This window comes from Acomys minous (assembly GCF_964271855.1).
Source record: "Acomys minous genome assembly, chromosome: 18".
Lineage (NCBI taxonomy): Eukaryota > Metazoa > Chordata > Mammalia > Rodentia > Muridae > Acomys > Acomys minous.
In genome coordinates, this window is record NC_140501.1 from 64,449,595 (window position 1) to 64,472,171 (window position 22,577).

General features: G+C 48.8%; 2 protein-coding genes across 2 annotated transcripts in view; one reads left to right on the forward strand and one right to left on the reverse strand.

The window, feature by feature from the left end:
• Window positions 1-11,276: 11,276 nt before the first annotated feature.
• Window positions 11,277-20,586, reverse strand: PCK2 (phosphoenolpyruvate carboxykinase 2, mitochondrial). Its single transcript, XM_084768308.1, has 10 exons — window positions 20,380-20,586; window positions 18,248-18,493; window positions 17,134-17,318; window positions 16,844-17,047; window positions 16,144-16,331; window positions 15,668-15,830; window positions 15,297-15,515; window positions 12,580-12,717; window positions 12,107-12,202; window positions 11,277-11,886 (listed from the first exon to the last, which is right to left on the reverse strand). Exons 1-10 carry the CDS (start codon window positions 20,406-20,408, stop codon window positions 11,432-11,434), a joined length of 1,923 nt encoding a protein of 640 aa, XP_084624434.1. The 5' UTR covers window positions 20,409-20,586; the 3' UTR covers window positions 11,277-11,431.
• The window catches only part of NRL (neural retina leucine zipper), a 29,852-nt gene continuing 19,480 nt past the window's right edge, over window positions 12,206-22,577 (forward strand). Inside the window, exons 1-4 of the mRNA XM_084768309.1 lie at window positions 12,206-12,220; window positions 19,114-19,179; window positions 19,516-19,697; window positions 19,903-20,108. The gene's annotated coding sequence lies outside the window, so the exon portion shown is untranslated. The remainder of the gene's footprint in view (window positions 12,221-19,113; window positions 19,180-19,515; window positions 19,698-19,902; window positions 20,109-22,577) is intronic.

Consider the following 22,577-nt stretch of genomic DNA (forward strand, 5'->3'; position numbering starts at 1 on the left):
TTACAAGGGCGAGTCCAAGGCCGAAGCCCCCGGGAGTCGATGGTGCCCCAGGCCGGGGGCGGAGACGGCCTTGGCCCGGGGCCCAGGCCACCGCGAGGTCACCTCCGCGCCCTGGACGAGCGTGTGACCGGTCCTGTGGGGGTGTCTCCTGGTCTCTGAAGCCGGAGACCCCAACATTTCCTCGCCGCGGTTGGTTGAACTGCCCGTGGTGCCTTAGCCTAGCGTCGCTGCCATTTCCTATTCCAGTGTCACAGCCTTAAAAGTAATCACTTCATGCAAATGCCCAGCGTTTTTTCTTTGGCCGGTCTCATTTAGTTTTGTGGACAAGTATTTCTAACACACATCGCAGGATTCGGATCTACCTAGGCTATCGGGCCTGGAAAGTCTGTAATAATTTTAGTATTTTTCTTTAAGTTCTTCCAAGTTTTGCAGATATTTTTACTGATTAATTGAGGTTATTTTCACAGTCGAAACTTTGACGCACTTCAGACTTGTTCCACTTGTTGATAGGCGCACATATTCTCTTTTTGTTTTTTCGTTTTTGTTTTGTTTCCCTTTTTTTCCGAGACAGGGTTTCTCTTGCAGTCCTGGCTGACCTGGAACTCACTGTGTAGACTAGGCTGTCCTCGACCTCAAAGCGATCTATCTGCTGGGATTAAAGGCGCAGGCGCTACCACGGGCTCACGTATTCTTTTAACAGTATTTCGTTCTTAAGAGGGGACCAGTGATTTTTTTTTTAACTCCTTTTTGTTTTTGTTTTTACTTCAAATACAGACTTCTCGACCTAGCCTCGTTTAAATTTCTTCTACCAATCAAATGTGCCGATAAGTGCCCGATTTCTACTTTTGCACCTTTCTACAGTGTCTTATCTGAGAGATACTTTGTCATTACCAGGCCTTGCCAGCCCTCATAACCGTGAACTTTGACCTAGTGGTGCTGCTATCAGTAATCAGGCTTGAACCTACATAAAGATTATGTAGGTCCAACAAAAGATTATGTAGGCCTAATAGTTACTGATAACAGTGGAACAGTGGAAATCAAATCCAAATATCATACAGTAAGAACTTGGTTAAATAAATTATGGTCAGCATTGTACAGATATGAAATACCAGGTAGCCACTGAAATGAATTCTGTAGTGTTAGGAATATCTCTATGGGAGAGTGCTGCCTGGCGTCGATTTACACTGGGTTCAATCACCAGCACAAAAAACCAAAACCAATGCTGCTGCGGTTCTTCATAAAGTACAAAAACAGCCAAGTCTGGGCCAGTGAGATGGTTCAGCAGGTAAGGGTGCTTGCTAGTAAAGGTGCTTACTACTAAGTCATGACTTGAGAGAGAGTGGACACCCACTAGGTGGCCTCTGAACTCCATCCACATTCCTATCTCCCTGCTCACCCAGTTAAAAATACAAACCAACAACAAAAAACCCCAAGCTCCTTACGTGATTAAATAATAAAATGGGCTGGGTGTGGTGGCACACTCCTCTAATCCCAGCACTTTGGAGGCAGAGGCTGGTGGATCCCTGTGAGTTCAAGGCCAGTGTGGCCTACAAATCTGAGTCCAAGACAGCCAAGGCTACATAGTGAAATCTTGTCTCAAAAAGACAAAAATTAGCCTTTAATCCCAGCACTCGGGAGGCAGAGGCAGGCGGATCACTGTGAGTTCGAGGCCAGCCTGGTCTACAAAGCAAGTCTAGGACAGCCAAGGCTACACAGAGAAACCTTGTCTCAAAAAACCAAAAAACCAAAAAAAAAAAAAAAAAAAAAGGCAAGATCTTTTACATAATAACAAAGGTGTAACATGAACAAAGCATGAATTAGGTCCAGAAAAGAGGTCTGTAAAGACTCTTCCCCGTCCTCCCCCCCACGCTTGGTGAGTTTGTAAAGTGCTTTGAATTTGAGCAGCTTCTACTGTCCCTAGCTACACCAAGTCACCTTAGTCACGGAGAGGTTTTTCTTCTTTCAGCACCCATTTTAAGACCAAGTTGACTAAATAATTACTAAGTAAATATCAGTTTAGTAACTTCCTGTTCCGCCAAGTTGGCCTGGTTTAGTTTGGTTTTGTTTTTGGCCACTAGAGGGCAGCCTGCTCTTTGGAGGAAAGGATGGCAAGTTTTCTTTTCCTTTTTTTTTTCATATTAAAAACATGTATTTATTTGTTCACTATACATTCTGATTGCAGCTCCCCCTCCTCCCAGTTCCCCCTTCTCCTCCCTCGTCCTCAGAGAAGGGGGAGGTCCCCCATGGGTACCAGCCTACCAATGGCACATTAAGTCATTGCAGACCTGGGTGCATCTTCTCCCACTGAGGCCAGACAAGGTAGCCCAGTTAAGAGAATGAGATTAAAGGGAGGCATCAGAGTCAGAGAGGGCACCACTCCAGTTGTTGGGGGACCCACATGTAGACCAAGCTGTGTGCACATCTGCTACATATGTGCAGGGGGCCTATTACCTGCCCATGCACGCCCTTTGGGTCATGGTTCAGTTTCTCTGAGACCCCATGGGCATTTTACTTTCTTTTTTATTTTTATTTTTTATTTTTTATTTTTATTTTTATTTTTTAGTTTTTCGAGACAGGGTCTCTCTGAGTAGGCTTGGCTGTCCTGGACCGGCTTTGTAGACCAGGCTGGCCTTGAACTCACAGCGATCTACCTGCCTCTGCCTCCCGAGTGCTGGGATTAAAGACGTGTGCCACAACGCCCGGCTAACTTTATTTTTTAAGAGATTTATTTATTTGTTTGTTTTACAGTATTCTGCTCCCATGTGTGCCTGCAGGCTAGAAGAGGGCACCAGCTATCATTGTAGACGGTTGTGAGCCACCGTGTAGTTGCTGGGAATTGAACTCAGGACCTTTGGAAGAGCAGACAACATTCTTAAGCTCTGAGCCATCTCTCCAGCCCCCGGCATTTTAATTATTTGTTGTTGTTGTTGTTGTTGTTGTTGTTGTTTTGAGACAGGGTTTTCTCTGTGTAGCCCTGGCTGTCCTGGACTCTATGTAGACCAGGCTGGCCTCGAACTCACAGTGATCCACCTGCCTCTGCCTCCTGGGTGCTGGGTTTAAAGGGGTGCGCCACCATGCCCAACTTATTTTATTTATTTTGTTTATTCAAGGCAGGGTCTCACTATGTAGCTCTGGCTGTCCTGGAATTTGCTCTGTAGTCCAGGCTGGCCTTGAACTCAGGGATCCTCCTGCCTCTGCCTCCCCAGTGCTGGGATTAAAGGCATGCACCGCCAGTTATTCTACATTGGAGTTTATGTGTGGATATTTGCCTGTCTATATGTATATAACCACATACATGCTTCATGTCTACTGAGTCAGATAAAAAAAATAGAAAAATGGAGTTATGGATGATTGCAAACCACCATGAGGGTGCTGCGAATTTGAACCTGGGTCCTTTGCAAGAGCAGCAAGTACACTTACTTTCTGAGCCCTCTCTCCAGGCCCCAGTATGAGTCTTAGCCTTCTAGAACTGGAAGCACAAATACATTCTTCTGTAAGTTGCCATGGTGTTCTGTCACATCAATAGGGAGGTAATTAGTACAGGTGTTTTATCCTTTCTTTAGCACTGGAAAGTCTAGGAAGAAGGACAGGTCTATGAACACATGGTGCATAGATTGTTTTATTTTTCTGTTTTTATAAGTTTTATCGTGTGCACATGCGTGTGTGTGTGTGTGTGTGTGTGTGTGTGTGTGTGAATGTGGAGAGTTGGTTCTGTCCTATTATGTGGGTCTCAAGGATTGAACACAGGTTACCAGGCTTCACAGCAGGCAGCTCCACCCACTGAGCCATCTTGCCAGCCTGTTGTCTATTTTCTGAGACAAGTCAAAGTTGGGTATGGTAGCCGGACATGGTGGTGCATGCCTTTAATCCCAGCACTCGGGAGGCAGAGGCAGGCAGATCGCTGTGAGTTCGAGGCCAGCCTGGTCTACAAAGTGAGTCCAGGATGGCCAAGGCTACACAGAGAAACCCTGTCTCGAAAAAACAAAAAACAAACAAACAAAGTTGGGTATGGTGGCTGGTGCCTGTGATTCCAGCACCCAGGAAGCTGAGCCCAGGAATTTGAGATCTGCATGACCAACACGTCAGGGTTATATTATTAGATTGGTCTTAAACTCTCTATAGTCTGTGTCTGAGGTTACAGGTGTGTGCCGTCATGTCTAGGAACTTGTAGCTTTTTAATACTGTTTCTTGCTGAAAGCCTGCAGTTTCTTAGAGGGATGGCTGTTTCCAGGTCTGGGGCATAAGATAATATACAAGATGTTTATACAGCAATCCATGTCATCAGAGAAACAGGCAGGAACTATCAGGGTCTTGTTAAGATGACTCACCAAGTTTCCATCCACAAATATGGGAGGACTTAAACTTTAGTAAATATAATTTATTTTTTCTGAGACAGGGTTTCTCTGTGTAGCCTTGGCTGTCTTGGACTCACTTTGTAGACTAGGCTGGCCTCAGATTCACAGAGATCTGCCTGCCTCTGCCTCCCTGAGTGCTGTGATTACAGGTATGCACAACCGCACCCCATGTAAATATAATTTATTGGGCACAAAAGTGTTTAAATCTAGAAGTTGTGTGTGTTGTTATAACTAATTAGGTATAGTTTTGAAAGACAATAGGCTGAGAAATATAGCTCAGTTGGTAGAGCATTTGCCTAGCATGCAAAAGACTTTGGGTGCTGTTGCCAGCACTGTGTTATCCTGGGTTGATGGTTTAGGCTTGTCTCTGGAGATAGGAAGCAGGAAGACCAGTAGTTCAAGGTCGTTCATGGCTACGTAGAAAGCTCAAGGCCAGCCAGGCAGTGGTGGCCTTTATCGCAGCACTTGGGAGGCAGAGGCAGGCGGGTCGCTGTGAGTTCAAGGCCTGCCTGGTCTACAAAGTGAGTCCAGGACAGCCAAGGCTACACAGAGAAACCCTGTCTTGAAAAACAAGACAAAACAAAACACCAAAAACAAACAAACAAAACAAACAAACAAACAAAAAACCCTACCCACAACAACAACAAAACCAAACCAAAAACAACAAAAAACCAAACAACCAAAAAAACAAAAAACAAATAAACAAATAAGAAAGAAAGCTCAAGGCTCGTTTGGGATATGTGAGACCCTGTTTTAGAAAGCAAAAACCAAAGATAATGGTAGACTAACTCATCTTAAAGATGGTGAATAAGGGAAAATAAGCAACAATTGTGTATAGAGGAATTTTTTCTAGGTCTATGTGATCTTGTTGGAATAAAAACATGCCTTTAATCCAGAAGACAGAGGCAAACAGGTCTGATTTCAAAGACAGCCTTGTATAGAGCTAGTTCCAAGTAAAGAAAGGCTTAGGCTGAGAAAGCCTTACACAAGCATGGTGGTACCCACCTTTAATCCCAAGCAATGATGGTAAGGTTAATTTGTAGAAGGGAGCACCCATGTTTGAAAGTGATGTCTAATTGAGTGGCAGAAAAAGTGACGAATCAAGGAAAGATTTGACAGAATCGAATATGCCCAACTCTCAAGAGAGGAGAGAGCAAAGGGCAGCTACTTAAGGGGCAATGCAGAGAGAGAGAGAGAAAGGGGGGGGGGCAGTTTTAACAGAACAGTAATAGACAGGTTGCAGAGAGAGAGAACTCAGGTGAAGACCGAGTGAGTGAGGGAATGAGGAGCCAGGAGATTAGAGCAGACTGCTGGGTTAGTTTGAGGCCAAGCAGAGCAATTCTAGGCTGAGAGAGAAGCCAGATTGAATAAGTCAGCTGGGAGAGGAGTTTGAGCCAGAACAGCTGAGTTGAACCAGCCAGCCCAGAGCTCAGAAAGAACAAGGAAGGGTGAGCTTATTAAGCAGTAAGTCTCAGAGGCTGAGAACATTCTAGGCCCAGGTTAGATTGATAGAGGCTAGAAGCTTCTAGGCCTGGGCCTAGGCTAGCAGACAGAGGCAGTAAGCCTCTGAGCCAGCAATTGAAACAGGAGAGTAAAAGTTCCTTTTACCATTGTGCTGTTGGTACATAAAGCATGCCACAAGGAAGGGGAGATAAAGGGAAGTGTTTATAAAGTGTGTTCCAGCTTTTACAACAGCCCGTGTGTGTCCGCTCTGCCGTTCCTAGTGTATTAACTCATCCAGGCATTGAACACACTCGTCTAGAATCTTCCAAATGGCTAACTTGCAAAAGAAGAAGGAATAGAGGAGACATCTGTGAATCGACATACATATGAAATACATATGAAACACATACAAAGCTGGGCACGTCCATAGTTCAGCACCTGGAAGTGGAGCCGGGAAGATAGTGAGCTGAGATCAGACACACAGCAAAGACAAGGGTGGCCTAAGCTGTGGAGGGTGACCCCGTCTTGAGAAACAAAACAATGGCGGGAAATGTTGCTGTGTGTAGAACACTTGCCTAGAACACACACACAAGGCCCTTGGTTCAAACCACACATTTTATAGTTTACAGAGATGGAAGCTAAGTCATTACCAAAGAAGTGTCAACATTTGCCTGAGAAAACTACAAATGTGCGAAGAACTGGCTGCTGTCCATCATAATACTATCTGTGACAAGAGGGAAGGGCTATGACGGGGCATTTTGGTATCTTCCAAAGTTCTATTTTCTCTGGGTATGTCTTCAGGAGTGATTATAATAGTTTATTAAATTTCATGTGTTTTCTGTATGATGTAGCAGTCAAGGCAAGAGGGCCTCATAGTGAGACCTACCTTACAAAATCAAACCTGGGACCACATGTCAGTGGTAGATCACTTGCTAGCTTTTCTGAGGCCCTAGATTTAATGCTCAGTACTGCAAATAAAAGAGAACTGAAGCCGGGCGCAGTGGTGCATGCCTGTAATCCCAGCACTTGGGAAACAGAGGCAGGAGGATTGCTGAGAGTAAGAGGCCAGCCTGGTATATAAAAGCGAGTCCAAGACAACCAAGGCTATACAGAGAAACCCTAAGCTGAAAAACCAGAGAGAGAGAGACAGACAGACAGACAGACAGACAGACAGACAGAGCAGACACAGGGAGAAAGGAGAGAGAGAGAGAGAGAGAGAGAGAGAGAGAGAGAGAGAGAGAGAGAGAAGAGGGGAACTGAAAAGAAGAAAGGAAGGGAAGGAGGGAGGGAACCAAATCACTAAACCAAGTGGGCATGGTAGCACACCTATAATCCCAGCATTTAGGAGGGCAGGAGGGTCAGGAATTCACTGCAAGCTTCTGTAACAAGTTTTGACACCAGTCTGGACCATAGGAAACTTGTCTTAAGCAAACATACAAACTCCAGACAAAACAGTAAAACCCAAGGCAAGCAAGCAAGCTCAAACTGAAAACATCTGAATCATGTTCCATTTATCTGACATGTGGTCTAATTCTATTGACAAGAGTCATGTTTAAGGCTAAGACCTTGGCCCTGTGTAAAAGGTACCTGGAGTCCCATTTCCAAATCTATTTCTTTTCCTAATATTTTTTCACTGTTCCTTTCCTGTTTAACTGCAGAAATTAGCTACACAGTACAGATTTTTGTTTGTTTCTTTGTTTGTTTTGGGTTGTTGAGGCAGGGTTTCTCTGTGTAGCTTTGGCTGTCCTGGACATGCTTTGTAGATTAGGCTGGCCTCAAACTCACAGAGATCCGCCTGCCTCTGCCTCCCAAGTGCTGGGATTAAAGGTATGTGCTACTATGCCTGGCTGGTTGGTTGGTTTTTTGACAAAGTTCTCTGTGTTAACAACCCTGAATGTCCTGGACTCACTTTGTAGCCCAGGCTGGCCTTGAACTCACAGAGATCCACCTGTCTACCTTACCCCCACCCCCACGTGCTGGGACTAAAGGGGTGCACTACTGAGCCCAGCTAGTAGCTAACTGTCCTGAGGGTTTTCTGCTGCTGGTTGGAGTGCTTTACTCTGCTGCATCAGCTATCCCAACAGCACTGTGGGGTAGAGGCACATTCCCATGTTACTGAGGAAGGGATTGAGCTACTGTGTCCAGAAGGCACTTTCAGTTCCCTCTGGCTATCTATGGAGATGAGAATTTATTTGACTGTTTAGAAATTATACCATTTCTTCTGAGGGAAGATTGTGCATACTTATGAGATATCATATGATGTTTAGTATGTACTGTGTAATGTTCAAATTAGGAAGAACTTCCCCTCAACTGTCATTTATTTGTGCTAACATTTAAAATTCTTCTCTTTCTTTTCTTTTTTAAAAATTATTTCTGAGACAGGGTCTCAGTCCTGACTGTCCTGGAAGCTCTGTGACCAGGCTGGCTTCCAACTCTGCCTCCATCTCTTTGAGATATTATCTTTAGCTACACTTGACCTTAGGACCTGATCAACCTTTCCCATGTCGTCTACCAGCTGTATTTTTGTGTAGTGTGTTCAGTTGCTGCCTTGTGGTCCTTTCTTATCTTTAGTAAACTTTTCTTACCTGACTTGTTTTCTTGGTGAACACTCAGCATTTCCTCATCTAGTTGCTGCTTCTAAGGGGTTTTCTAGGAATTCCATTTTATTTGAAGGTTTTCCTCTTTTTTTGGGGGGGGTTTGAGACAAGGTTTCTCTGTGTAGACTTGGCTGTCCTGGGCTCACTTTGTAGAACAGGCTGGCTTCGAACTCACAGTGATCCACCTGCCTCTGCCGCTCAAGTGCTGGGATTAGAGGTGTGTGCCACCATGCCAGGCTAAAAGGTTTTCTTTTATTATATATACTGTGTTCTGCCTGCAGGCCAGAAGAGGGCACCAGCGCTCATTATAGATGCTCGTGAGCTGCCATGTGGTTGCTGGGAATTGAACGTAGGACCTTTGGAAGAGCAACCAGTGCTGTTAACCTCTAAGCCATCTCTCTAGCCCTAAGGTTTTCCTCTTTTTCTAAGCTCATACAATTCATATTATTCCTAAACAGGGAGGTTATCCTTAGCAAATGCTCCAGTTCATGTGGGCTCATTGTGCGCCCCCACTCTCTCTCCATCTTATTTATGATCTACAGAGATGGCTCGGTGGTTTGGAGCACTTGATGCTCTAGCAAAGAACTGAGGTTCAATTCCCAGCATCCACGTGATGCCTCACAAGCTTCCTCACTTCAGGCCCAGGGCATCCATTGCCTATTCTGACCCTCAGAGCACTAGATGTGCATGTGATGCACATGCCTTCAGGCAAATACACTGATATACATAAATCTAAAAATTATGTGCCTGTGAGTGTGCTCCACACACGTGCTGCCACCCTCAAGACCAGAGGGCTTGGAGCCAGAGTTACAGGTGGTTGTAAGCCACGGATGTGGGTGTTAGGGCCTGAACTCCGGTGCTCTTGAAAGAGCAGGAGGCAACCACTGAGTTACTTCTTTAGTTCCTTATTTTGCTTTTTTTTGCCTCTCAAAATTTGATTTCAAGCCGGGGGTGGTAGCGCATCCCTTTAATTCCAGCACTGGAGAGGCAGAGGCAGAGGCAGGTGGATTGCTATGAGTTCAAGGCCAGTCTGCTCTACAAAGAGAGTCCAGGACAGTCAAGGCTACACAGAGAAACCCTGTCTGGGGTGGGGACACATCAAAAAACCAACAATTGATTTCAGAATTCAAGCTGAAGTCTTACTACTCAACTCTATTCCAGAGACTAGCAGTAGCACTAGCATAATGTGGAATCCTTTTCTCTTTCTTAGACACCGGGTGTCTCTCTGTAGCCCTGGCTGTCCCGGAACTCTTGAGTCCTGAGACTGAAGGTGTGTTCCGCCGTGCTCAGCTCATCCAGGATTTCTTAAAAAACAAATGGTTCCAGACGTGGTGAGGTTGTGTAGTTGGAGAAGTTTCCCCAGATTTACATAGAGGTGTCTCTACCTGCTTTCTGCAGAATTGGCATGGAACCTGTCACTGGGTTACACCGCCAGCCCACTTTCTTTCTTTTTCTTTTTCTTTTTTTTTTGGTTTTTCGAGACAGAGTCTCTCTGTATAACCTTGGCTGTCCTGGACTCACTTTGTAGACCAGGCTGGCCTCGAACTCACAGCGATCCGCCCGCCTCTGCCTCCCGAGTGCTGGGATTAAAGGCGTGCGCCACCACGCCCGGCACACTTTCTTTCTTAAATATTCACTTTAAGGATGGGTATGTGTGTGTGAGTATGGGCATGTGAGTGTGTGCGGGTGCCTGTGATGTCAGAGGTGTCAGGTCTCCTGGAGCTGGGGTTACGGGTGGCTGTGAGCAGCCTAATGTGGCTGCTGAACTCAGGTGCTTTTCAACTGCCTAAAAAAAAACCTTCATATTTTTATTATGGAGAATTTCTTTTTTCTTTTTTTTTCTTTTTTTCTTTTTCAAGACAAGGTTTCTCTGTGTAGCCCTGGCTGTCCTAGACTCACTTTGTAGACCAGGCTGGCCTTGAACTAATAGAGATCCACCTGCCTCAGCCTCCTGAGTGCTGGGATTAAAGGTGTGTGCCACCATGCCTGGCAGGGAATTTCTTATGTATACAATGTCTTTTGGTCAAGTCCACTTTCCCTCTCCTATTTTCCCCAGACCTTTTCTAACATGTTCCCCTGTGAGCTTCAAAAAAATAAAACTAAATAATAACTCCTTGCTGCCCACATGCACAAAGGGCCATTCACTGGATGATTCTTTGGTTTGTGTGTTTCTTTGTAGACAGGGTTAGTGTGTATACAGTTCTCTCGCCCTGATGATAGGCTCCTTCCAAGTGCTTGGATTTTGAGACATGCTATTATGTTCAATCCAATCCAATCGAATCCAATCCACTTTTTTGAGCTGTAAAATGGTACTTCCACAAGATGCCTAGAGCAGTGCCTTAGACCACCTAAGAGAGGTCGCTAGAAATGTTAGTTGTCCGGCTGGCCTCGGTGGCCCAGTTGTCAGAAAGAAGAGACAGGAGAATCAGGAGTTCAGGGTTGTCTTTAGCTGGGCAGTGAGTTTGAAGGCAGCCTGAGCTACACGAGAGCGTGTCTCAGGTAAAGAAAGGTGTGGCTCCTGGTTCCAGTCAGCTGGGAGGAAACCAGCACAAGATTGAGCACTAGAGAAGGGAGCTTCTGTGTGTCTGTGTGGGACAAGATTCCTAACCCTAACACCGAGCAGACTGCTGGGGCCTCTTTTTTTTTTTTTTCTTTTTTTCTTTTTTCAGATTGGGTCTTACTGTGGCAGGCCAGTAGGGCCTGGCAGGGAGGCTAGTCTCAAACCCTCAAAGGTTGGGCTGCCTCTGGATGAAAGGTGTGCATCACCATATTAGGCTACATTTGTAAAGAATAATGCTTTCTTCTAGAAGTTCCTACTATGTGAGCCAGACCAGTGTTAAACGGAAGCCTACAAAGACAAACAGGAAGTGAAAACAACACGTATAAAAAAATGGGAGGAGACAGCATGGGACGAGGTCTGTGGCCTGGCCTCCCAACACTCACGCGTTTTAATGTCAAACTGTTCACGTTTTCTATGAGCCTGGGGGTGCTCTACCCAGATGGGGTGCTGCGGTCTTGCTAGCCTAGAGCCTGAAATCACATTCTTCGCACGCGCCCTTCCAGGGCCTCAAGCTCGGCCAACACCTCTGTGGGCAGATCCTGGTTGACTTGCTCGGTCAGGTATCTCCGGATATCACGAACCTCCTGTTCCCAGAAGTCCTTGGGGACAGAGAACAGCTGAGTGGTGTCTACTGCTCTCAGGCCACTGAGATCCAGCGCTCCTTCCTTTGGTACTAGCCCAATGGGGGTCTCCTGGGCACTGTCTTCTCCTTCCAAGCGTCGGCAGATCCAGTCTAGCACACGCGCATTCTCCCCAAAGCCTGGCCACAGGAAGCGGCCTGCTTCATCTCGCCGGAACCAGTTGACGTGGAAGATGCGAGGTAAGCGGGCTCCGCCGCGTTCCGCCATGCTCAGCCAGTGTTCCAAGTAGTGTCCAAAGTTATAGCCAAAAAAAGGCCGCATGGCGAAGGGGTCGTGCATAATGACCTTTCCTAGGAGGACATGACAGAGGGCAGGTGAGGAATCGGCTTCCTTTCTCGGGAAGGGAAGGGCGTGCTGCTTGTGGAGGTTGGGTAAAAGTTCACAATTCTGAAATATCTTCAGGGAAAGTGAAACGAAGGGATGGGAGAAATGGCGATGGGGTGGGACCCGTGTGGGAGCGGGGACCGGGAACAAGGGGCGGGCGGGGGGGGGGGCGGTGTCTAAACTCACCTTTGTGTTCAGCAGCCGCAGTGGACTCAGAGCGCATGGAGCTACCTACAAACACGCCATGACGCCAGCTGAAGGCCTCGTACACCAGGGGGACCCCTAGAACACAGTGAACAGGTTTATAGGCAACACGTGTCTTTAACTTTCTGACCCCATGCCCCTCGCAAAATCCGCATTCACCATGGGAGAAGGGGCTAGAGCGCAGCCGGAGGTCCAGAGTGCGGGGTCTTGTGAGTTTTTTTACCCCCCTCAAGACAATGGTTTCTCTGAGTAGCTCTGGCTGTCCTGGAACTTTCTTTGTAGACCAGGCCGGCCTCAAACTCACAAATATTTGCTTGCCTCTGCTTCCTGAGTGCTGGGATTCCAGACACGGGGCCACCATGCCCGGCCCCTGTGAGTTTTAAGTACGATGGGAGCTCGATGGCAGAGCTGGGCCTTTACTACAGAGGCACAGAGGCCACAGGCTGTCTGTTCACCTTTGGGTCTGCGGCCTCCAAAGATTATGGCGTCAACAGGGACACCCTCTGCTGCTTCCCATGCTGGGTCCATGATGGGGCACTGGCGCGCCGGGACACAAAAGCGAGAGTTTGGATGTGCACAGGGTTCCTTGTCACCTGGCAGAGGAAATGCAAAATGCCATTACTTCCAGGATCATGTCCACTCTCAACACAGACACACAAGTACGTAACGACACATTTTTTTCTTTTAGTTTTTCTTTCTTTCTTTTTTTTTTGTATGAGTCTGTTCTGTGTGCACATATAGTGCATACCAGAAGAGAGCATCAGATCACATTACAGATGGTTGTGAGCCACCATGTGGTTGCTGGGAATTAAACTCAGGACCTCTGGAAGAGCAGCCAATGCTCTTAACCACTGAGCCATCTCTCAGCTGGCTTTTAGCTTTTCTCTTCACGATATTGGGGCTTGGCCCCCAGGGTCTTACATGTGCTAGGCAAGTCCTCTGCCACCAAGCACCCTCCCCAGGCGCTTTGTATGGGCTGCTTTGGTTTCATCAGCTACATGTGACCTTGTGTGGTAAGGAAGAAGGGAGAAGGCATTCAGAACATCTTCCCACAAAGATGGGGCTGTCTGTCATAACAGTGCAGCTACAGAACAGCGGGAGAGGAGCTGAGGTTTGACAGGGCACTTGGACCGAGGCTGAAGTTAACAGAGTTAGATATGGGCATGCAGTTATAATAACTTTCTCCCCAGAAACTTTATTTGCAGGGTTATTCCCCCAAATCTAATTTTCTAGTATCTAAAGCAAAAACCAGGAATGTCGGGTCAATATTTCAAGCAATGGGCTTTCCATTAACAAACCAGGGAAGACAGTCTTCTGAGCCATCACAATGCAAACAGGAATAGCTCTCATCATACATTTATTTATTTGTTTACTGTGTTGGGGGTTAGGGGTTGTCACAGTATGCATGTGGAAATCAGAGGACAACTTGTTCAGTTTTCTTCCTCCATGAGGAAGGTCCTGGGGAATCTACCTCAGGTCATCTTAGGGTAAGCGCCCTAATGTGCTGGGTCATCTTCCAGCACAGTGATTGGCTTTAAAGCTAATGGAACTTTCGTCATTTCTCTGGGCCTGCTCAGACCCTGACAGACTTGTAGGCTAAGCCATGAACTCAGTCAAGAAAGCCAGGGAGCCCAGCGATCGGCACCTTCAGGTCTGCGCATGCGTGAGCCCCACCAGCGGCACTCTGTACAGGCACAGTGTCCAGTGGAAGACGATGACCAGATTATAGCAGGTGGGAGCCTTAGGCCAACACGGCTATCCCTGCTGATTCCCAGCCTAGGACCCTTGTGCAGGGGGTCTATGGCTCTGGGAACTAAAATAATCATGTGACTCTAGTTATATTAGGAAATTCAGAGTTGATGAAAGGGCTGGGTAACCAGCTTGGAGGGAAGGTTATCGTTATCTGTTTTTTTGTTTTGTTGTTTGATTTCTCAATTGGGTGGGGAGACTGAGGGGGACTTAATGACGGCGTTAGAGAAAATAAAGGCTGAGCAAACAAGGAGGTTGGCGGCTAGGCCAGTCTGGAAAACTCAAATTTAGCTTCCAGTGACCACAAGCCTGTCTTCTGCTCTTCTGTAACTGCAGAAGGCAACAGAAAGCTGACTGTTGAGAATGCAAGGCTGAGGGTGGGACGGGTCTTTAAAGCACCCTGGTAATGATAGGGCCAGGAAGTCAGCCTCCAAGTCAGTGGAAAGTGCCAGCCTGAGTCCCAGCAGCATCACAGCGTAGGGGGTGGAATGGGATGGGGGGAAGGGCAGGGCAACTTCAGACACTGCTATGCTATAGGAATGAAGCAGCCAAGTGGCAAAGGAGTCTTAGGCAGAGGAGGAGACGGGCTTCCTTCTTTCCTAACAGGTCAAATATTCTAGCCCAGTTCCAAATATTTTCCCCGCAACAACCCATCTACCTTATATTTACTATTGACACATGCTATGTATCTGACAGTATGCCAGACTCCTTTATGTGTCATTTAATCCTCTCCTCATCCCAACAGACGGATACTGTGATGAACTCCATTCAGTTGGTTGGAAAAACTGGAAAACTTAAAGGGAGGTTAAGTAATTACTCAGATCTCCAAACAATGATTAATGGATTAGGGATAGGAACTAAGATCTTGCCTGGTGTTGGAAACTATAAAAAGCTAGGGCTGTAGAGGGTTTTCTATCATTAAAATTGCTGTAGCTGGGGCTGGAGAGATGGCTCAGAGGTTAAGAGTACTGCCTGCTCTTCCAAAGGTCCTGAGTTCAATTCCCAGCAACCACATGGTGGCTCACAGCCATCTGTAATGAGATCTGGTGCCCTCTTCTGGCCTGCAAGCATACACGTAGGCAGAAAACTGTAAACATAATAGATAAATCCTTTAAAAAAAAAAGAAAGAAGGAAAGAAAGAAAGAAAGAAAAGCCATACACACAAACAAAAGTTGCTGTAGCTGAAAAAAAAATTGCTGTAGCTGGAGACTGTCTGCTTTTGCAGAGGACATAGGTTCGATTCCCAAGCTCTACATAATGGCTCACACCTGTCTGTAATTCTAGGTCCAGGGGATCCAATGCTCTGTTCACTGCATGCATGTGGTGTAGAGACACACTTGTAGGTAAAACACACATCCATCTTTAGGAAAAAAAAATAGTGCTGAGCCCTAGGGTCTTTGTTACAATTTCCTCACCCACATACCAGGTTTCCAGGGTTTTCCCAGCCAGGAGGTTATGGTGACACCAGGAGGAAGAGGCTGGTCAATGCCTTCCCAATATACACCACCATCACTGGTCTCGGCCACATTGGTGAAAAGAGTGTTACTCTGGATTGTGGCCATGGCGTTGGGATTGGTGGTAGCAGAGGTGCCGGGGGCCACCCCAAAGAAGCCATTCTCAGGGTTGATGGCCCGGAGTTGACCTGCCAAAAGCAAATGGCCAATTAGGGAAAGCTGAGGTGTGAGGCTGAAGGAGGCCCTTCTTTATCCCGTTCCCGGATCTGACAGGGATCTGGAGTTGCTGGGCTAACCGAGGTATGGCACCATGTTGGCGTTGAGGAAAAGGGCCCCTCACCTTCACTGTCAAACCTCATCCAGGCAATGTCATCCCCCACACACTCTACTTTCCAGCCTGGCAATGCAGGCCGCATCATGGCCAGATTGGTCTTCCCACAGGCACTGGGGAAAGCCGCTGCCACATAGCGCTTTTTCCCTGCAGGGTTAGTGATGCCCAAAATCTGTGTTGGAGATAAAGGGGAAAAAAAAAACCAAAGTCACCAAAAGTGATGACATGGCTGCATGGATAAGGACAACTAGCAAGTAATGGGGTAGGAAGCAGGAACCGGACACTAATGTTTACTCATTAAGCAGGTGTCCTGCCGGGCCACAAGGGCTAGGGTAGTCCTTTGAACAGCCTGGGGCTAAAACCTCAGGCTTTCAGCTTCACCATCCTGGCACCAGGCAGGAAGGAGGCAAGGCTGAGGCAGATTGCCAAGGCTTCCCCAACCACCCCCTCCTCCACAGCTGCTCGGTTCCTCACCAGGCCCTCACCAGCATGTGCTCTGCCAGCCAGCCCTCCTCCCTGGCCAGGCGAGAGGCGATGCGCAGGGCAAAGCACTTCTTGCCCAGCAAGGAGTTACCACCATAGCCGCTGCCGAAGGAGACGATCTCCCGCTGGTCTGGCACGTGGCCAATCAAGGTTTTTTCCGGATTGCATGGCCACTGGCCCACAGGATCCCCTGGAGACAATGGGGTCATAGTGCTGCTGGCAGTGGCATCAGAAACCAGGGTGACACAGACTGGAGGGATCAAGGATTGACTCAAGAGACACTTGGCAGTGTCCAGGGGTAGCTAAGCCCCTGCTTCAGCACCCATCAGCTTTGTTTTGATTTGAGACAGGGTCTCTCTGTGTAGACTTGGCTGTCCTGGACTCCCTTTGTAGACCAGGCTGGCCTCGAACTCACAGAGATCTGCCTGCCTCTGCCTCCCGAGTGCTGGGATTAAAGGTGTGCGCCACCACGCCCAGCTACCCGTCAGCTTTTGTGCCTCCATCAGACATGGCAACTGACTTCCGAATCTTGTGTAAACTGTTCTCCAAACGACGTTACTGCAGTCCAGAATGCTTCCCTGGGCCTCGGGGAAGTAAATCCTTCATATCCACAATTTCTCTGTGGATGGGTAAGATTTGGGGCTCCCTCTGAGTGGAAGAAGGTCTCAGTGTCCTTCCTACTCTAGATGGGGTGGTACTCACCATGCCCTGTCAGGGGCTGACCCACTGAATGCAGACATTTGATGAAGTCTCCATCTCCCAGGGCCTGAAGTACGGGCGTCCCCAGGCGGGTCATGATACGCATGCTTGCAACCACATAAGCCGAGTCAGTGAGCTGCACTCCGATGCGGGCCAGTGGCGAGCCCACGGGACCCATGCTGAATGGAAGCACATACATGGTGCGGCCTGTGGAGGAAGGTGTCACTCGGATGAAGGCTTCCAAACCCAGGCACATCTTCAGTGCCCCTGCCTCTGTGCCCCAGACTTGTTACCCTGCATGCATCCTGGGAATCTCTCGTCCACAGCTCTCTGGAACTCTTCTGGGGACATCCAGTTGCCCAGCTGCCCACGGGCCCCACCAGCCAGGAGGGGCACTGTGTCTCGCTGTGAGGGAGTTACAATCACCGTCTTGCTTTCTACCCGTGCCACGTCCCTGGGGTCTGTGCGGGCCAGCCAGCTGGGGAGAGGATTGCCAGGGAATAATGGCTAGTAGATTTCATTACCTGCAGGCTTTTTCTAAGACAGGGTCTCACCATGTAGCTCTAGCTGTCCTGGATCTTACTATGTAGATCAGGCTGTCCTCAAACTCACAAGAGATCCACCCGCCTCTGCCTCCTGAGTACTAGGATTAAAGGCGTGCATCACTACGCCTGGCCAGACTCACTTTCTTTAAGTTTTATTTATTATTTATACAGTATTCTGCCTGCATGTATGCAGAAGAGGGCACCAGATCTCATTATAGATGGTTGTGAGCCACCATGTGGTTGCTGGGAATTGAACTCAGGACCTTTGGAAGAACAGTAAGTGAGTGCTCTTAACCTCTGAGCCATCTCTCCAGCCCCAGACTTTTTTTTTTTTTTTTGTTTTTTGTTTTTTGAGACAGAGTTTCTCTGTGAGGCCTTGGCTGTCCTAGACTCACTTTGTAGACTAGGCTGGCCTCGAACTCAAAGCCTGCCTGTGCCTCCCGAGTGTTGGGATTAAAGGCGTGCACCACCACGCCCAGCTGCCTAGACTCACTTTTTAAGTCCAACTTTGACTCCAGGTCGGCTTGCCTTATTTTTCTTATCCAATTGCATTTTAGTCCCTTTAGGTTTTGTCTCAGGAAGTAGTTTCCCCAAGGCCCAGCCTTGGAGCCTCTACCCCTGGTAAATGCTTCATCAGGTAGGAGGGAGCACCACCACCAAAGCAAGAGCTCCAATTTGTAAATTTGTATGACTTTTTCATTTAACGTGAGCACATTCACTTCCTGGTCCATTTCCCCATAAGCCTCCACTCTGGCTCATCCCTCTGGTATGGTCTAGAAATAGCTTGTCTTGGCTAACCCCAAGAGACCTCAGTCTAAGTGGTAGCCTTCATCTTGGGGGGGTTGCTAGTCTCAAGGCTTACCAATTCTTATACTTGGGGAGCTTCCGGATAAGACCCTGCTCTTCTAGCAGGGCCAGTATGGCAGTGTTCTCAGCCTCAGTCCCATCACAGATGTGGATGGCCTCCGGCTGGCACAGATAGGCACTGCGTTCCACAAAGTCTCGAACTCCGGCCGGCAAACGGCCCATATCTCCACTGAGCACACGTAGGGTTTGGATGCTACGGCGCGGTGACCAGCACCAGGGCCTCAGCCCGCGCCAGCTGAGCCTGTAACAGTTAAAACAGAGGCAACAATCCGGTGGCTATTGTGGGCGACAGGCCTCGGGTGGGACTGAAAGCACGTCTATCTGCTCGCAGGCAACACAGAGCCAGGCTGTGGCTGCTCTGTGGAATGCGCTTAGCCTGCCTGCGTTTGTGGCCTTTAGGAGGGAAGTGGTCAAAGACTCCGGCCCAAGAGTCAAGAAGCTGCCCAGATGTGAGCTTCATAAGCTATTAAAAAACAAAACAAAACACAACGGCATCCATGTTCTTTTCAGTCACAGTTTCTATGTTCAAATGGCAGCTAGTCTTATCTTTTCCTCTTGGTGTAAATGTCTCAAAGGGCAGACAGAGCGTGAGGTGGTTGAGCCCTCTTCCGGGGTCAGGCTCTTAGATTGGCATTCTTGCACCAAGACAACGGATGTTGGGGTTTCAGGGAGTGCATCTGTTTACTTGGGTCAACAAGCATCGGGACTAGTTAACTGTTTAGGGTTTTGTTTGTTTGTTTGCTTGCTTGTTTGTTTCTTTTTTACTAAGGGAAAGGCTGGTCAAGAGGAATAATGTCACTGGCATTGTCCTACGGGTCCACGCTTAGATTCTCAGAAAGGCCTCTGTATTGTTTGCCCCAGTATGCTCCTGAAGATCATGGGGCTGCTGCGACTGCTCTGGAACCAGGAGAGCAAAGGCCAGGAGAGGTAGCTACCCTTCTCTAGGCAAGGCCTCCCCCTGCCAGAACCACACGGTGGTAGAACGTGATGGCTCCAGCCTATGCATTCCCTTAGGGGCTGGAGGTAGGTCAGAACACCAGAGGGCAACACCAGAGGGCAACAAGCTCAGCTCACAGGCTACCTGCCTGGGAAGGGAGAAAATGGAGCCCTTGCGTGTGGGAGTTTGGGCTTGGGTGGGGTGTTTTTTTTAGAAGACAACAAACAAACAAACAAACAAAAACCCAAAAATGTAGCACGATTAGTGTGGCCCTAGTGGGTAGGGGGCACAGCAAAGTAGGGCTCCTTGTGCCTTTTTATGCCTAGGAGAAAGCTTATTTCCTGCCATTTGGCTCCGGTTGTCTCATATGAAGCACTGCTCTCCCCCCCCCCCCAGCCCCGCCCCCATCCTCCTGCTGCCTCCGAGAGGGACCTTCTTCCTAGCCTCCACAGACCACTCTCACATGGACTAACCAAGTAAAACCTGAATGGGGGCGGTAAGGAGTCAGGTCAGACTCTGGGTCAAAGACCATTGCGGCGGGGGGGGGGGGGGGGGCATTCAGAGAGGAGATCCCGTTCTTTGCGGGGAGGGCGCCAGCCAGAGCAAGCTTGCCCCCTCCTCCCCCAACCTGCTAGAGGAAGAAGTCAGCCAAGTTAAGAAGAAGGCAGCTTGTCCCCCCTTCTCTCAACTTGCTTCCTTCCCTCCCTCCCCAGCCCCCAGGTCCCCGAGGCTCCTCTGGGCTTCCTGCCAAGTTCCATTCGCCAGGGAGGCAGCGAATGTTTACCTTCTGCCTTCCCTAGGGAGCTTTGAGCTCCCGGCCCCTAGGGACTCAAGCCCTTTGGCCTCAGGGCCTTAAGGCTTCCTTCTCACAGTACTGAGGGGTGGACCGGGAGCCCCCAGTTTAAAAGAATTACATCTGGTAAGAAAAGCGTTTGCAGAGACAGGGGAGAAGGGGGAGGGGGTTGAGAGTGGCAGATAGAACATCGCAGAAGCCGGCAGGGAGGGGTAGGAGCGCAATAGAGGCTGGGAGACCTCGCGTGGCTGTGGATGGGCACAGGGCGGGGGATGCACCATCCTGAGAGCCAGACTGATAAACAGCCGCCCTGTCAGTTTCTTCCCCGCATGGGAAAGAAGCGGAGGCAGCCCCGATGGTGGAGCGAGGTGTGGGTCCCGGGCTATGGGTCACTCACCGCAGGCCGGGGAGGTACATAGCAGCCATGGCACCTGGACTGGCGCTGCGGGAGGGTCACAGGAACCAATGCTGTCGGGGTGACAAGGAAGGCGGGGAAGGAAGAAGCGTGGCAAAGCTAGAGGGAGCTGAGGTTGGGCGGGAGGCGCTTAAAAAGGAGGCGGGCAGGCGCCGGGGCGGAACTTAGCTGGTGCTCTCGTCCATCAGTAGGTCGGCTCACTTGCCAGGGTTCCGGGGCCCCCACCTCTGTGAAGCCTCAGCCCCACAGTCATCATGCCCTCAAGCCATTGGAGGCTTGAGTTCACCTTGAGCCCCGCCTACTCCGAGGCTCCGCCCCACGACCCGCCACGCTGCAGGGCTACTGATGTAACTCTGAAGGCTGTTGCTCCTTAGAGAAAGGAACCAAGAGACGTCGAACATCAAACAAGCTAAGAATGAGGGGTGAGACCAGGGGCGGGGAGCCCAGGATAACAACATGTCTAAAACCTCGGGGATTGGCTTTGCCTTTCCAGACAGGTCCTAGCCTTAGGCTTTTCTTTCCTAGGGTCCCGATAGGGTCCGGATGCTAAATTCTCCTTAGTCCTCAAATAAAAACAAAACCAAACAATTGTTGTTCTTGGTCACCTTCTTATCAAAGGAGTTTCCTCTAGCACCATGAAGTTGGTAGGGTCTTAACAGGTTCAGGGACATTTCCTTGCTCGTCTACTCCCCCATACCCTACCTCACCCCTGCCCAATTCCAAGGAACCTATCTGCCCTCATCTTGCCGCTATCACACAATCCTGGAGTAATTTCTCAACTTGTCGTTTCAACTTGAGAGTACTGGGTATTACGATCCAACTGCTGGAGCACTTCACTCTCAACACATCCATGGTGGATCCTCTTTCTGGTAGCTGCTGTGACTTTTCTTTGGAGAACCATCCGGTCGTGTGGGTCTGACCTTGCTTCTCTTAGGGCCAATTCGTGTGGCCCACACCTTGGCCGCAGCAATTAGCATAGGAGATAGGGACATGAGATCCCCGTTTGAGACTTTTTTTCTGAGGGGGGGGTAAACTTTGGACTCGAGCTCGTTTTCAGCTGGCTTGCTGAGTTGGTAGAGTACAACCTGGCTCTGGTGGGTGTCAGCTTGGTACCGCAAAACATGAACATGCCTGAGACCCAAACAGAGCAGGGAGACGAAGATCAATAGATCTCCCCTGACCCTCCCTCGGACTTTATTGAGACATCTAAAGGCTTCTTAAGCCCCCTCTTCTTTTGGGGGGAGCATCTGAGATGGAAACTGTGAAGGGAGATGCTGGGTTGTGCGGGGGACTGAATTAGGCAAGGCTTCCCTAGTAGCTGAGGGCTTCTCTCTTCCTCTCCTTGCTTGCTGGGGCAGGTGACGCAGGGTTGTTTTTTTTTTTTTTATTCCTTGGAGGTCCATGTGGACCGAAATGGCTCATCACTCTGTTGCTATAACCAAAATTGTTGCCATATCTGGCGTGAGCTTGACAAAACGTTTGTTGAGAGCATTGCTAGTCCCACTATCAAAGGTAGAATGGATGTTGCTATTAAAGTCTCAGGAGGCAAACTGGCCCCTTTGTAAGCCCAAGGACATTCTTTAGTGGGCTTCCCAACGCCTGCTTTGCCACTTTATTTATTTATTTGTTTGTTTGTTTATTTTTGAGACAAGGTCTCTCTATGTAGCTCTGGCTATCCTGGAACTCACTATGTAGACCAAGCTGGCCTTGAGTGTACAGAGATTCAGTGTCCCGCCCCCCCCCCAAGTGCTGGCATTAAAGGCATGTGCCACCACACCTGGCCACCACCTTCTTGGTGTCTCCCAAATGGCAATCTTCTCCAGGCAGCATGTCAGATTCAGGGCACACAGTGGAGTAGGAACACAGAAAGCTTTGTTAGTGAGCTTCCTGCTCGGCTCAGGCATGGCCTCTGCCCACAGCTTTGCCAGTCACCAGGAAGTTGGCCAGTCCATGGCCATCACACCCGGCAGTTTTGGCGGGAGGGGCACCTGAGATATTCTAGGTGACAGTGACAGCATGGACTGTGGTCATAAGTTCCCGTGATGGATGACCACACCTCACCCCTATGCCCCGTCCTAGAGTCCCTGCATCCACACTCTGTCTATATTCACTTTGCCACTGCCAACTCACTCCTCGACTACACTTTAGGCCTCGAGGTGTTCACATTGCCATCGGCATGC